Raw genomic sequence first — 15,257 nt, forward strand, 5'->3', positions numbered from 1 at the left:
AAAGAAAAAAAACATGGCCGGTCGGCCCCTGAGGGCCGTTCTGGCTGTTGACCTTTTGATTGACATAGATTGGTTTGAAAGCTCCGAGGCAGGTAAAGTTTTTTTGCCAGCAAAGATATGTATGGGTCACAATGCTAACAAGGCAGAAACGTGCTGCATTGATCATCTATTCCATCCTGTCTGCTGAAATCCCAGCAGCGTAACGTTATATATGGACTCACTGTGGCCAGGGAGACATGGACAGTATGGCTTGTCCATTTTGCAGAGAGAATTGGAGGTAAGCTAGTTACGTTTTACTATATCTATTGTATCCTACATTGTTATTTTGATAGCTACGCTCTGATTACTGTAAAAAAAGAGTAGAAAAAAGTCACTGACGTTGGGGAATCGGCTCGTGGCTCCGCTTCAACTATGTGAGAGCCTGTGGTCGGCCGACCAAAACTTCTGACATGAAATTGCTGAAATTCGGTCCGACTCTAAAATGAGACGTGCGGCTCAAAATTCGGCCCAGAAACGGGCTAAAATGGTACAGTGTATGCCCAGCTTAAGGTGTGTTAGGTTGGAAAGCTCACCACAGTACATCTCATCTGATCCATCCCCACAGTCATTGACTCCATCACAGACAACTCCCAGTGGACCTGCTGGCACACAGCGACCGTTTTCACACTGGTACTCCTTCTCTCTGCAGCCACCTGCTGGGGAGACTGGGGAGGGAGGAGTGGGGCTTGTCAACCAGTGGTCACCTGGAGGAGAGGAGAGTGGATTAGAATCACATTTGTGCACAAAATCCCCACAACACCAGCAAAGTAGCATGAAACTACCTACTAACCATCTCCACAGCCCATGATCTCAAGTCGAAGGTAGATGCCGTTCTGGAAGTCGTGCGGCAGCAGGCGGACAAACTGAGCCGACACCATCCTGTCCAGCCGGCTCTCCGCCACCCCTCGATCGTCATGGTTACCGTGAAAAACCTGGAGGGAGAATGGTAATCCATCAATTACAAGATCTGAAAAAAAGCATTGACAAGTGTCCTTCAATATGATGGAGAGTTGCATGGATTTGGTGCGTCTGATGTGTAACCTTGGCTCTGGGTCGGGCATCAGTAACGAGCTCTTTGTAAGTGTACCACTGTCTGCCATCCTGGCTGAACTGGAGGTAGAAGCTGGACACGAATGTGCCGAACACACCACCACCCTGGGTTAGCACACCTACAGAAGGGTGGAGGGATTTTACTGATATACAGTACATAATCTCACATAGGAGTCTGTGTTTAGTAAACCCAGCATTTCAATCTGTACCGGTGATGTTGTATGGTTTCAGTAGGTCTGTCTGGAGGTATGGGCTTTGTGTGTTGCTAGTGTGTCCTTCAGGGCTCCGCTGTGGTAGGTCCTTGTACTGCTCAGGTTCTGGACTCCAGCCCTGCAGATAAATGATTTGGAGATTACACATCATGTTCATGTTGCAGCAGATGTTAGAGATAGTACATGCCAAGTTGGATATTAAGCTTTCAGTTCAGTTTCCCAGCTGTGATTATGACTTGGAACTTGATTTGAATAATTAAAAGTTGGAAACAAATATATAAAAAAATGGACCTGATAATGCAGAGGAGATTACATTCATCTAGAAGGGGACATGAATGTGTGTACCAAAGTTTTTGGCAATCCATCCTACAGATGTCAATTAATTTCACTCAAAATCAAAAGTGTAATGCGGCTGGTGACACTGGAGGACAACCCAAAGATTCAGCCACAGGAGACCTTGAATGTCTATGCCAAATGTCATGGTTATCCATCCCACAATTGTGGAAAATTTCAGTCTAGACTTAAGTGGCGTAGGGACAGTCTGACCAACCAACCGACATGAGCCCCTTTCACACAGAGATTCCGCAATACCACCGTAAAGAAGATCTGCTGTTACATTGGCTTTTCTTTTTCACACTGGACCAAACAGTGTGTGATTTTTAGATAGCATGCCGTCATCACGGGAGCAAAAGGGGCACATCAGCATCTGTATCTAGTGTGTGTGTGCGTGTAGTCCCGCTGTCCCTTTTACACAGACACCGACTCGGCTCTGTGACGACGTCTGCTGCCGGCTCAGTGGCAGAACAACTCTGTCTGTACTCGGCCCTTTCCGTCTCCGTACGTTTTAATGGCTAAGAAATAGGGAACAATCTGCATTACACAAATAAAAAAATGTTTGGGATTGGAAACCAATGGAGCATTGTGAAATGTACCAACAAGCAAGAACCTTAAGGCCCTGGAGCTCATGTTAGCCATCAGTGATCAGATGCGGAAGACAGATCATACTGAGCACTGAGTGTGAAAAGCTTATTATTTTTCAAAGGTCAGAACAGGCTGGCTCAAGGACATTTCACCAGGATGAACAGTACAAAGTCTGGTAGCAATGTATAAATGTATTGACTTTGTGCACCTGGAGGTCCCTATGGGGGTCCCACCCATGGAGGCGACCTGCATCAGGGGGGTGACCGGTCTGCTGTGACGAGGCACTGAAACTGGAGGCTGGGAGAGTCTGAACACCCAGAGGAGACCAACATTCATCTGAACAGAAGAGAAGAGGACATGAAAAAGACAATGAGTGGAAATAGATAAACCCTTGAATAATAATCATAGATTGTAAAAAAGCTTAAATGCTCTACCTCTACCTGTAAAACTGCATGACCAAAAGATCACATTAAAAAAAATCCACTTACCTCCAGGAGGAAGTGGATATGTAGGAACCAGAGGTTTGGTGTCCTCTGCTGGCTTGGAGGTCACAGTGACGGGACTAACTGTCACAAGAATGGTGTCGTTTTCTCCTACAGAGGTGTTGTAGAACAGAAAGATTAATGCAGGAGATCACTGACTTTATTACTGCAATGTTTGCAACACTGAACTGGACCTATACTAGCAGTGCTGCAATTTTGTTATTGAGGGTCCATACAAATGTGAAAATAAACTACCACAGGTACATATTCTGGCACAAAACCCTGTGTAATTTCTATCAAGTTTGACATTTTTGACTCCTAAGGTAGAAAAACGTTTGGGTCTCTTGTCAACCATTGTACCATTCTCTTGTTTTGAGTTTTCTTTAGCAGGTACAGTAATGGTCTTTTGAACATGTGACATATGTCTGTGGTCAGAGGAAGAGGGGAGCAAGGGTTCCTGAATTAGGAGAATCTGTGAGTTTTTCTCAGTACAAGCAACCTTACAAAAAAAAAGACACATATATGGATAACAAGGAAAATAAAAGACTTCCTCCAAAAGGGGGGACAAATATAAAAAGTTGTGTATAATTCATGCAAATCATTTTATTCCTCATTAAACAGGATGACATTTATTCAGTGTAGATAGCAGAACAACAGTTCTGATTTCACCTTGGCAGTAGCAACACCTGTCTCCCTCTCCAGGCTCCAGACTTTGGCCCTGCACAAACAAACCAACATTCAACATTTGACTCAGTTATACATTTGGTAGAGTTGCTATGGGACACAACTATGTAGAGGGAAAGCAAAGGATGCAGAGGAAGCAGAGCTGTGGAAAGTTTACATGAGATAAGATTGAAACACAGATGCATTTGAGCACGCAGTCACACGCTCAACTAAATGGGAAAGTGTAGCAACGTACTGCATCATATTTCCATTAAACATTGGCACATACTGACGCAGCTACAGTAAGTGCAGTCACTTAAATGTGTAAATGCTCATGACACACACACTTTTATACTCTTACCTGTGGACATCCACTGACAGCGTATGGACAGTAGGGTGAACACTGCACTGTAAGGTTGGGCAGACAGTGACATAACTGGCAGGGGTCTGACCTCCATCTGTCTCCCACAGCATGGGACTGACCCTGGTACTCACACTCATCACAGAGGTCTGTCTGGCACCTGCATACACACACACACGCACACAAACATGGAAAATGCATATAGGAGTAATTGAATGCATGTGTGTGTGTGTTTGCTCACAAAAACGGAACCTCACAGAGGTGTTGTTAAACGTAGATGATCGCCAAGGACACAGTTTGTCAACTTCAGTAGGTTTTTATCTTTGATGGATCATGAAAATATACAGGAAATATTGCACAAAATTCTGATTTAAACTCCCGATTTGATTTTGAGAGATGGTAATAGACAAAAGGTCAAGGGGTTATCAAAACCAGCAGCGTTCACCCTCTATGGACAACAAATATCCACACCAAACTTAATTCATTTTTTAAATTTTTTTTATCTTAGTATGTGGTGTACAAAGCAAAGCATTTAGGTTAATGTTGGATGCTGGCTCAAGTCCAGAAGGGCCGGTCTCATTCTTTGGGTAGAATGAATGTGCTCGGTAAATTGACATACAATCCATTTTGATTCCAATAAAAAAATTGGTGGCACTAACAAGGAGGTTCAGTAGTCACCAAAAACATTAACATTCACCCTCCGGGGACCATACATATCCACAGCAGATTGAATGTGGCCATAACTTTACAAGAATATCCATGAGGTGTAGTAGTAACAGTAACAGTAGTCAACAGTTCCATGAGGAGAGGGCTACGTACCGGCGGGCTTTCCTGTAAATCCCTCTACACGTGCTCCCGTCTCCGTGCTTGATGGGGTTGTTTGGGCTGCGGAACGACCACTGGACACTCTGAACGCCACAGGGCCCCAAACACTCTCCCCACTCAGACCACGATGACCAGCCACAGTGCACTGCAGTATTATAAAAACTTTAGGATTGCTCAGAAAAGCATGTGGGTAAATGGAAACTATGCAATTGACATTGATCTTGAAATGAAACATGAACAGAGTCTGTGTTGTTTGACAGACTCACCTGAACAGTCTGGGTTCGGCTGGCATTTCTGAGGCCTTCCTCTCTCACAAACACAAATCTCACAATCCACCTTCATCTGCTGACCCGGCCAGTAGCGCACACCTGCCACCTCGCACACACACTCCTCTGGGGACACACACTGTTGCATGTGGCTCATCACCTGGCCCTCTGGACACCAACAACCTGGAGTTAGAGACAAGTTGTGAGAGAAATGTAAACAAGAACTTAGTCATTTTAAAATGGCAAGAAGCAACAATTTATTTAGAGCACAAGATAGTCCAGATTCCCTCTGACTGACCTGAGGAGCAGGGTGCTATTGGATCACAGGTCGTCCCACTGCTGATGTGGGCACAAGACACTGGGCAGGGAGCACAGCTGTGTCTCACCAGCCCAGTGGGACAGCTGCTGTTGGCACATCCGTCGTCAGGACACGGCTCTGCAGTGGGACAGGAAGAAAAGGATAGGAGAGAAGTTCATTCTTAAAAATAGTTCTTAGCATTCCCACCTTCTTTGATCATACTTTTTTGTGTGATGAGCTTTTTTGCATTTTGAAACACCACAATCAGATATTTTTTCAAGCAACAATACATGGGCAACTTTTTAAGATTACAACAATTTATATTGAGAGTTCCATTTAATAATACTTTCTTTATTCAGAATTATTATTATATGCAAATTGATTAGTCAAAAAACATCTGTTCTTACTAAAACACATATGTTTTCTCTCTTACCTCTAGTGGCATTAAGTCATGCAGATAGTTATGGTTTTATTTGACCAGATTTTGGAGATTTCTGCCTGAACCCCAATACATCGTATCTGAATGGAATTTTGTTTATTGTGCTCACAGCAATGAAAAATTACAATTTAAAAATTTCCAAAGAAACTTTTCTTTCCTGAAACAGAGTCCTCTCAGAGTTACTCTTGAAAATCAGCTTTCATTTGAACTAGTTTTCAACAACACAATAGTCTTTGTGAAAATTGTTAACAGCGTGTTGATCTTTTTTGGCAATTTTGGGGACAACCAGTCCATTAAAAGAGAAATTTGCCACTTTTCACGTGATGTCCGATCAGTGTTGACGATTTAAGTAGTCGATTGAAGCAATAAATTCCTCAGTGTGTGCTGTATTGACTGAGAAAGCCGAGTTCTCCTGCTGCAAAATCTGTTCTTCCGTACACCAGTGATGTACTTGGTGGTATACGGAAGACCTACAGAGTGCTACTTCAGCTTTAGTAGCTGTTGGGTGCCATGCCGCTCCTTGTTTTCTTCTGTGTTACGTTTCCAACAGCGAAAATTGCATCCCAGTGCAGTGCAGAGAATGTTATGGACTGAGGAATTTATTTCTTTAGTGGATTACATTTACCATTAACACTGAGTGGACATCCACATAAAAGGTAGCACATTTTCCCTTTGAAGTGAGCATTGTCCTTCTCAGTTATTGTAAAAGACAGAAATTTCTTTCCATACTGACCAGAAATTTTAAGCCAATAACACCTTTGAGTATCATTTATTTCCGTTCAACCCTAGTTTACAGACAGCTCTTACTGATTTCCATGGGTAGGTTGGATGGTCCAGGGAGCTGGGAGCAGTCTCTGCCTCCGTAGCGAGGAGGAATGCAGCCTCTGTGTCTGACCTGCACTCCACCACAATCGCTGGAACAGTTCGACCAGCTCGCCCACGGCAGCCACTGCCCATCCACTGGAGTGGGGAGGAGAGAGCATCACATTTTAGTAACAGTTACTGTACATATTTGATTTTAAACTATGCTTGGACACCTTTTATTCTGTAACATATTTATTTTTTTAGTTCACGTCCACCTCCTTACCAGGGCAGGTGGTGTTGAAGCATTGCTGCTTCTGGAAGTCCTGTCCACGACAGTGGCGCAGTGGATCTCCTGGAGGGCAGCTTCTCTGTCGGCTCATGGAGCCTGTACCGCAGGAGGTGCTGCAGGGGCTCCACGGACCCCAGGAGCTCCAGCTTCTACAGCCCTGCTCATCAGTGGGGCCTCCAAGTGGTGCCAGTGAGGAATCTGGGCAGTCTACCACACCATTACACACCTAAGAAATAGGACACGGTTAGTGAACAGGAATGTAAGTGAGGGGGGAAGCACATTTTTGCTGCTTTCATTCATTTTTAACAAAAGTTCATGTTTGTTCATTTTTAAAGGTAATCATTTAAATTTTTTTTTTTTTAAAAGAACAGCGATAATATCAATATGCAATCATTTTACATACTTTCTGACCAATTTAAAAATGTCAAATTATTTCTAGACCTTCACGGCCTGTGAGGAAATCCTGTCTAAATCTTCAGATTCACAAAAGAGCGAGTGGAAGATGACGCAACATGGTGCAAAAGAGAAATATATATCCTTCTTTTGCTTGCCTATTCAATCACCCACTGTTAACTAAATACATAAAGTTTGTCTTGCCGGTGCTGGATATCATGTCGGTGTTGGACGTACCATGTTGAAGGGGACACAGGATCCATCCATACAGGTAAATTCAGGGCAGGTGTGAGTGGTGTTCCTACCGCCAGGGGGCACTGGTGAGACAGTTTTATCTGGACAGAGCAAGATTTCAAAAATATTATTAAACATGCCAGAGATCTTACAAGATCTGTCACCGGACTGGGATGTACACTGCGTTCAAGTTTCCTTCCTTCATTTCTTCTTTGCCTCTTTTTTTTATTCCCTATCTTCCGTTCTTTGAACACAACAATGAACATTTTGTCAGGTCTCCTGCAGTCTCTTCACTCCATCTAACCTTGCTTCCATTCTCACCTCTCTCTCTTATCCTTATGTCATGAGAACTCACCACACACCAACTCATCGTCGCCCCGTGGACAGTCTGGAACGCCGTTGCACACTTGCGACATGTTCACACAGGTGCGGTTGTCACATTGGAAGCTGCCTGGACAAGGAGGTATCCGAGTAGAGCCTGTAGGAGATGGACAGAATTATTACCAGTGTCTTCAGACAAAGACCGTTTTTGTGGCCTGGTGATGTAAACTCCTAATGGTTTTCTCAATGCTCAAAATTAGGGATGCTAATTTTGAATTTATTATTAACTGATAACCGACCCTCTTTAACCGATTGTTAACCATTAACCCACAAGATTAGTGCGTCGCTTGCAGCGGTGCGCCAGCTGCAGTGTATATGCAAAACAGACAACTGAGTCCCAAGTTCACATGTCCGGGAGAGTTACTGTAGCAGCCACAATGCTGCATGTATTGTCGTGGACACATGCAGCCACTTTCCCAGTAAAAGTCTCCACCACACCATTTAGTTTAGCTGCTATGTTGTCAGCTGTGTGTCTGCCCGGCGTAACGCTAGCGAGTGTCCGACAGACCGTGTGGGTGTGGCGGCGGTGAGTGTGGGTTTGTCGGTGGCGTTATTGCTGTGCACATAGCAGTAGCAGTGTGTGTACAGTTTGTCGGTGAATAGGTGCTACAACTCCTCAGCTCAAGACCCGAGCAAACTTCCTGTATCCTGCAACAGCGGCTCAGGCTCTCTAAGGTGGGCTCTTAAGGTGGATCAGCTCCTTTAAGTGACAAGCCGCTTCTCTGAGTTTTGCTCAGCTATTTAATTAATTATGAATATTTCTTTTAAGCATTTAACTGGTAGCATTAATCGGTTAAAATTCTTAATGTCGGTTAAACGGTTAATTACTAACATCCCTACACAAAATGCACATTTTTGTCATTTGTATGTACAGTAACTCACCGCAGTTGTCGATACTCTCGTCTGAGGCATCCCTGCAGTGTGGGGTCCCGTCACAGAGCTGCTGGTAGTCCACACACTGGTCCCCACTGAGACAAGGCACCTGGCCAGGACCACAGATACACTGTTGCTCATCACTGCCATCCATACAGTCTGTTTCCCCATCACAACGCCAGGCCTGAGGCACACACTGCCCACCAGTGGCACAGCTGAACTCATAGGACCTGCAAGCTGGAGAAACAGGAGTGTATAAGAGAAACACTGAAGAAAAAAAAAATGTCCTCCTAAATCTCTGAATCATGACATGTCATTACCTGAAGTGGGCATAGTGGGGGTGACAGGTGAGGGTGTTAAGATAACAGTGTAGCAGTTGGTTCTGTTCTCATCCTCTCCATCTCGACAGTCTGTCGTTCCATCACACAACTTAGTGGTGTCAACGCATGTACCGTCACTACAGGCAAACTGGTCAGGAGCACAAGTCACTGCAAAACACACACAAAGGGTAAAATCTGATCACTGATTCAAACCACGCAGGAGTGCTTTGGGCAACATGTATTTAACTAATAACTGACACAATTCAATGCTGTGTTGTTATTTGTACCTTTACTTGGACAGACAGCTTCGTCTGTTCCAGAGGGGCAGTCTCTGTGTCCGTCACACACTCTCTCTGCAGGGACACATTCATCCCCAGGACACTGAAACTCCCCCGGTGCACACACACACCTATAACCAGCCAAAACATTTCAATTATGATGACATCATGCGGTGCAATCCCTCAGTCACTGCTGCTCAGAAACAAAACAAAAAGAAAGTACTTCTCTATGTTTTGAAACAGACATGGACTGAAGAATATTTGCAAAATAATTCTCATTATTTGATTCTTAAAATATTGTTGAGGGTCTGTGATAATGGTGGCATTCAGATGATGTCAACTAGACTCTGATGAAGAGCGAGTCAAGATTTGTTGTTGCCTTAAGAGCTGCATCTTTAGCAGGACAAACTCTACAAAGCATCATCATAAATGCCAGTCCATTTAACCATTGACAATCCAAAAAAAAAGTTCAGCAGAACTGAAAACACACCCCCTCTCATCACTGAGGTCCCCACAGTCATCATGTCCATCACAGCGGTGGAGGTAGAGAATGCAACGTCCTCCGGCACACAGGAATTCCCCCTCATCGCACACCACACCACAGTCTGGACCAACAAAATATACATACCATACAGAAAAGTTATCATTCAAGTATGCCCACATGTAAAGACACAGAAAACATGTCACAATAAACTAAATTGTCAAAAGAATGAGAAGTAAAAGCATGCTAAAGTCTGTGAAGAACAGTGTCTTGCTCAAAAGTGTTTTTGATTTTGTCAATGGAGCTGACTTTGTATATGGTGTATATATTTCTGAATAGAGTGATGATAGATTACCTTGCTCATCAGACCCATCAGCGAAACCACAGTCCAGCCGTCCGTCACACACACGACTGGCCGGCAGGCACTTTCCATTGGCACACTGAAACTCCCCCGGTAGGCACAGGGGCATGGGGGTGGCAGGTCCGCAGAACTCCTCATCAGATTGGTCAGCACAGTCTGGGTGGCCATCACAGCGCAGAGCCAGGTTCAAACATGGGCCACTGCAGGGGTTGGGGTCAATTCACTTTATTCACTACAGGAATCTCATTCCAGCAGCAAAGACTGTAGACTAGCAGCAAAAAACATTGCTTGGTATTTCCTCAACTTGATCTCAACATGTGATGTTTGATAAACTGAAGTGAGTGAGGATTCACCTTGGCTTGCTGGTACAGTGGAATTGGTCTGGAGAGCAGGTGGATGGGCAGATCTCATCCGAACCATCGCCACAGTCGTCCTCGTTGTCACACACCCACTGGGAGGGGATGCAGCGCCCCCCGGCACAGGTAAACTCTGATTCCAGACAGGGAGGGGGGGCAGGAGGGCAAGCCACACCCTCACACTGCCACACACCATCCTCACAGGAACTGGACACACAAAGGCAAAGAAACCCCTCTGACTTTCAATTTGGATTATTAAAGAAAAAAAAAAAGAGTGGAATATACTTTCATAAGCATTGAGATTGACTGACCAGTTCTGGCAGTGCTGAGTGATGGTAGTTCCAGGTGGAAACATGGAGCCCTCCCACTCACATGGACACTGAATGGGAACTACACAGCTGTCCCCTGTAGAGCAGAAAACATGCTGACAATTCTGCTATTCTTAGAGCTTTGCCAGTTGTGCGTTTGTCCTGAGGGTGATGCAAGACGAAAGATCATGGGCTCATTAAAATCTTTCTTCTTGGGCCATCTTGTTTGCATATCTGACATTTTGTCCTGAGGGTAGGATGGCGGCAAAGTTCATGATGTGTCCAAAACAGAAAGAGTTCATGTCTAGGAAGCAAGAAAGTGCTCAGTAAATTCTGATAATTTGAAAAATCTGGCCTATTGGTGGTGCAAGAGAAAATATCATGGAGTCAACTAAATTCATCCAGTGGGAATTATGCGTATATATACCTTGACTATTGACTATTTTTACAGATACATTATCATGGTCCAAGTGTCTGTTAAGGGGAACTTCTCATCTCATCTGACTAAGGAGCTAAGTGAAAGATCAGCTGATCACCCAAACATGATAAATCATCCTCTGGGGAGCATGAATATCCACACCAATCTGATCACAAGTTGTTTCATTATCTTCCTCTGGACAAAAGTGTTGAGGAGAATCATTAAATGACATAAATATGCCCATAAATACACAGAAATATTCCTCCAAAGAGTACATCACCAGGACTAGTTTGGCAAATCTGGCTTACCGTGCCGGACCATGCCAGCAGGGCAGAAGCAGCCCTCCACACAGGAGAGAGCGCCACACTGGGAGTGTGGACTCTGCTGAACACTGGGACATGAGGGAGAGCAAGCTGGACCACAGGGGTCATACACCATCCCATTATCACACTGCAGAGCTGCAAGGAATGAGGGTATAAAAGAGAGTTAGACCAGGTACCATCAGAAAACAAAGGCAGGAGTAAAGGTGCATACGCAGAAGATTGACTGTGTGAGTGTGGGCGTGAGTGTGTGTGCTGTGCAATCGTGTGTCTTTGACATACGACAGAGCTCTTGGGACCTCCAGTGGATGTAGACCCCTCTGCGGTTACACTCTTCAGCATAAGCAGCAATGGCTGTACAGAGACACTCACAGTCCCCACCTGAGTCACAGCTAAAACACATTACATGAACATTAAAAGGTGATTAGGATACTTTATGCTTAGGATGGAAACTATCCAAAGAAGCACATGCATGCCTTATGCATGAGGATGGAGAAACACACATTTCTGCTAATTGAAGGGCAGTAATGCATATTTCCATTTGGTGGCAGTAATGGACCACAAATAGGAAAATTATTCAAAATGTTTTTAGGGATTATGAGGACATATTCATCTTATTTTGGTGAGACAGGCTGAATGTACATGTATATGAATGAGGTTTAGTAATTTAGCCTGATACACACACAGCTCATGAGATTGTAACAACATATTGTCCATCAGGAAACAGTCTCACTTATCTTAAAATATTTGGCAATGCACTGGTAGCTATGATGAATATCTGTAAAATCAGTGCACAGAGGGCAAGAAATGCTGATAAAGAAAGCCATATCGTGGCTGATAGCTTCCCACTGAAGCATCATTTTGCATAGAGCACAGGAAGTGTACATAGTAGGTTACATATTTCTAAAAGATAATTTTGAGATACTCAGCGTAGATTAGTGCTGTCACTCACCCACAAGCATCAAAGACACACCAGTCATAATACTGCTGGAAGGGCACCTCAGGATGACACAGAGAAAAGAGCTCCTGGGTCAGGACTGCACACCTCTTCCTGGCCCAGGGCACCCTGTGAGTGTTAATCTAAACCAAAGACAGACAGAGAGAGAAGTTACTTTGCTTTTGCATGTGTGTGTGTGAGAAAGACAGAGCAAAAGAATTTGCAGCAATGTCCAAGTAAGTGAATAAGTCCAAGTCTAATGTTTCTGCATGTGTGTGAATGGGCTCGTGTCTGTGTTGAACTCACAGCACAAGGGTCTCTGAGGTCCTGGTCTGCCACATCAGGGCAGGAGGGGCTGACCTTCCAGGAGTTACCGAACAGCTCGGCTGTGGACTCCATGATGCCCTGCCGCGTAGTGAAGTCATTCTCTGTGTCCCCGTCAAAGTTACCACACAGGCCCCCGACCCGACCCCGCAGGTTGGCCGCCAGACGCACATACACACGCATACCTGGAATGGCAACATAACCATCGATTTGTTAAAGGTCCCATATCGTGCTCATTTTCAGGTTCATACTTGTATTTTGTGTTTCTACTAGAACATGTTTACATGCTGTAAAGTAAAAAAAACAACTTTATTTTCCTCATACTGTCAGCCTGAATATGCCTGTATTTACCCTCTGTCTGAAACGCTCCGTTTTAGCTAATTTTGACGGAATTGCAATAGAATTGCGTTGCTAGGCAACAGCTTTGGTCCATGTGTACTTCCTGTCAGCTGATGACATTCACATACACTGCAACCAGGAAATAAACTAGGACACATTTAGAATGTTTACATTTAAAATTGTGTCAAGGGTCTAAATATTGTATATTTGTGACATCACAAATGGGCAGAAATCCTGACAGCTTGTTTCAAATGCAGAGTTTCTGAATATGGGCTGTGTGTATTTCCCTGTGGATTGAGTGTTTCGATACTTTCGCGGTATTTATATAGCACTTAAGCCTGCTTTATAATAAAAAAACATGAAAACCTCACTTTTTTATAATATGGGACCTTTAATTAACCTGCATCTACAGCCACGGACATAAGTTTCTACAATAACTATGGATAAAGTTCAGTAGGAAAATGCAAAAATCTGTAGAAAAATTATATATATTTGACAATAATAAAAAATATGTATTGTCATAGGGATCAATGAAACATTGACAAACAAATGACTACAGAGACACCGGACCCTGAGCATAAAAAGGATTGAGTGAGAGATTATTTAAGGTTGCAGAAGTCGATGTATTTGTCCTACCTCCATCCCATAGTAGAGTGACCCCCAGTCGGGAGGAAAGGGAGACAAACAGGCCGACTCTTTCCAAAGTCAGACCACTGCCACTGTAAGACTTTGGTAGATTAACTGGCATCCCATTTACTGTCACAGCTTTACCTAAAGGAGAGAGAAAAGACAGCTTAAAAACAGCAGCTCCTAAAATTCTGTGGTGCCTATGGCTCCCAACTTCCTATCATCAGCCTCTGCTTCCCTTATAACCCCATCGGTCCTACCTCTCAGCAGATGTATGACGGTGTTTCCCAGGCTGAGGGTGACCGACTTTGTACAGGTGACCCCGGTGCTCCCACATGGCACATTCTCTGCAATTACACTGAACAACCCACTGGTCTCCCTCGCCAGCACGTACTGGCAGTCGCCCAGGAAAGAGTAACAGCGGCCGTCGAATGTCACATAGTGTGGGTCGCCAGTTGCCACGCACACGCCGGTGCAGGCGGACTGGCTGCAGTGCCAGCGGCGCTCCTTACACACACTGCAGGAATGAATGAAGTATTAGTTGAGATAATTGCATGTTAAACGGATGTGATGCAATGAGACAACTGCATACATTACCATGTGTTGCAGTCTTTAGTGATGGTGTCGTTGCTGTAATAAAGTCGACCGTTATGGTGACATGGGCACTCATCTGGCAGAACACATTGGTCACCCTGAGGTCAACCGGAGGAGACATAATGTACAGTGATGTTAGTCCAAACTTATGCCACATCAGGTGTCTTATCATCTGTGTTTCCACTTAATTGATCAGATGCACTTAACCTTTGTTAATGTCTTATCTGGTTAAAGGTGAGATCAATTAGATACATTTCATTCCCCTAGTCTGTGTCTGTTTGGCTGTAATAGTACTCCTTCGACAGAATGGAACGCCCCTTTCATAACAAGAAATGTAAGATTTAATGTCACAATTTATGATTAACAAAGCCAAATGTACCAGTAATAATGGAGGAATTATAAAGGTATCATTGATACTCAAGTCACGATACCAGTATTTTCTTTTAACCTAATATGTTGGGAAGGTTACATATTAAAATGTAATAGGCAGGGTCTGAAATTAAGTTTTTTCCTCACCTGCCACTGTGGCAGGTAACTGAACATCTTTGTGCCAGACATTAGAAATATGGATCATGTAATCTTTATCCCTGACAATTTTTAACTTAGAAATTGCTTTTTAAAAATAATATTTCTTAATATAAGGAAAACCAATCCGCTATTGTGGCAAGTGACCTGAAATGACCCTCTATTTAGCAGTTGGCAATTTCATTCCCTGGTAATAGGTGACAGATTACTAGTTACCCAGTTAAATATGTAGGAATGTAACTATTTTAATCAAAGTTATGTAACTTATAACATTTGATTACTTTTCAACAACAACAAATGTTTTAAACTGGGCAATAAAGCTGAAAAGTCATACAATCATAAACTTAAACCAGGCAGTGTGAACCTCACAACAGTACTCCACACTGATTAGCGTTACTGTCAACCTTAAGTTATGTAACTGTACTCCCCAATACTGTTTGTAACACAGTGAAGGAACAGCCTATGCATTCAGTAGGAGGAAACTTCTGAGCCATGTTATAGCACGTTAGCCCAGCTCCATCAAAAGTAAAAGAAAAAAA

General features: G+C 43.7%; 1 protein-coding gene across 1 annotated transcript in view; it reads right to left on the reverse strand.

Moving 5' to 3' along the window:
• The window catches only part of scospondin (subcommissural organ spondin), an 87,110-nt gene that overhangs the window by 60,396 nt on the left and 11,457 nt on the right, over positions 1 to 15,257 (reverse strand). Inside the window, exons 15-43 of the mRNA XM_037756813.1 lie at positions 14,197 to 14,291; positions 13,860 to 14,116; positions 13,609 to 13,743; positions 12,616 to 12,818; positions 12,325 to 12,452; positions 11,655 to 11,764; positions 11,361 to 11,510; positions 10,638 to 10,731; positions 10,324 to 10,533; positions 9,965 to 10,170; positions 9,619 to 9,733; positions 9,138 to 9,259; positions 8,851 to 9,018; positions 8,540 to 8,767; positions 7,632 to 7,754; positions 7,280 to 7,377; positions 6,644 to 6,875; positions 6,364 to 6,516; positions 5,118 to 5,255; positions 4,820 to 5,002; positions 4,548 to 4,698; positions 3,729 to 3,888; positions 3,374 to 3,422; positions 2,711 to 2,815; positions 2,431 to 2,558; positions 1,299 to 1,419; positions 1,081 to 1,208; positions 830 to 971; positions 573 to 743 (exon numbers count right to left, since the gene is read on the reverse strand). Coding sequence (XP_037612741.1) covers positions 573 to 743; positions 830 to 971; positions 1,081 to 1,208; positions 1,299 to 1,419; positions 2,431 to 2,558; positions 2,711 to 2,815; positions 3,374 to 3,422; positions 3,729 to 3,888; positions 4,548 to 4,698; positions 4,820 to 5,002; positions 5,118 to 5,255; positions 6,364 to 6,516; positions 6,644 to 6,875; positions 7,280 to 7,377; positions 7,632 to 7,754; positions 8,540 to 8,767; positions 8,851 to 9,018; positions 9,138 to 9,259; positions 9,619 to 9,733; positions 9,965 to 10,170; positions 10,324 to 10,533; positions 10,638 to 10,731; positions 11,361 to 11,510; positions 11,655 to 11,764; positions 12,325 to 12,452; positions 12,616 to 12,818; positions 13,609 to 13,743; positions 13,860 to 14,116; positions 14,197 to 14,291 — 4,303 coding nt within the window. The remainder of the gene's footprint in view (positions 1 to 572; positions 744 to 829; positions 972 to 1,080; positions 1,209 to 1,298; positions 1,420 to 2,430; positions 2,559 to 2,710; positions 2,816 to 3,373; positions 3,423 to 3,728; positions 3,889 to 4,547; positions 4,699 to 4,819; positions 5,003 to 5,117; positions 5,256 to 6,363; positions 6,517 to 6,643; positions 6,876 to 7,279; positions 7,378 to 7,631; positions 7,755 to 8,539; positions 8,768 to 8,850; positions 9,019 to 9,137; positions 9,260 to 9,618; positions 9,734 to 9,964; positions 10,171 to 10,323; positions 10,534 to 10,637; positions 10,732 to 11,360; positions 11,511 to 11,654; positions 11,765 to 12,324; positions 12,453 to 12,615; positions 12,819 to 13,608; positions 13,744 to 13,859; positions 14,117 to 14,196; positions 14,292 to 15,257) is intronic.

The sequence above is a fragment of the Sebastes umbrosus genome, chromosome 21 (assembly GCF_015220745.1).
Source record: "Sebastes umbrosus isolate fSebUmb1 chromosome 21, fSebUmb1.pri, whole genome shotgun sequence".
Lineage (NCBI taxonomy): Eukaryota > Metazoa > Chordata > Actinopteri > Perciformes > Sebastidae > Sebastes > Sebastes umbrosus.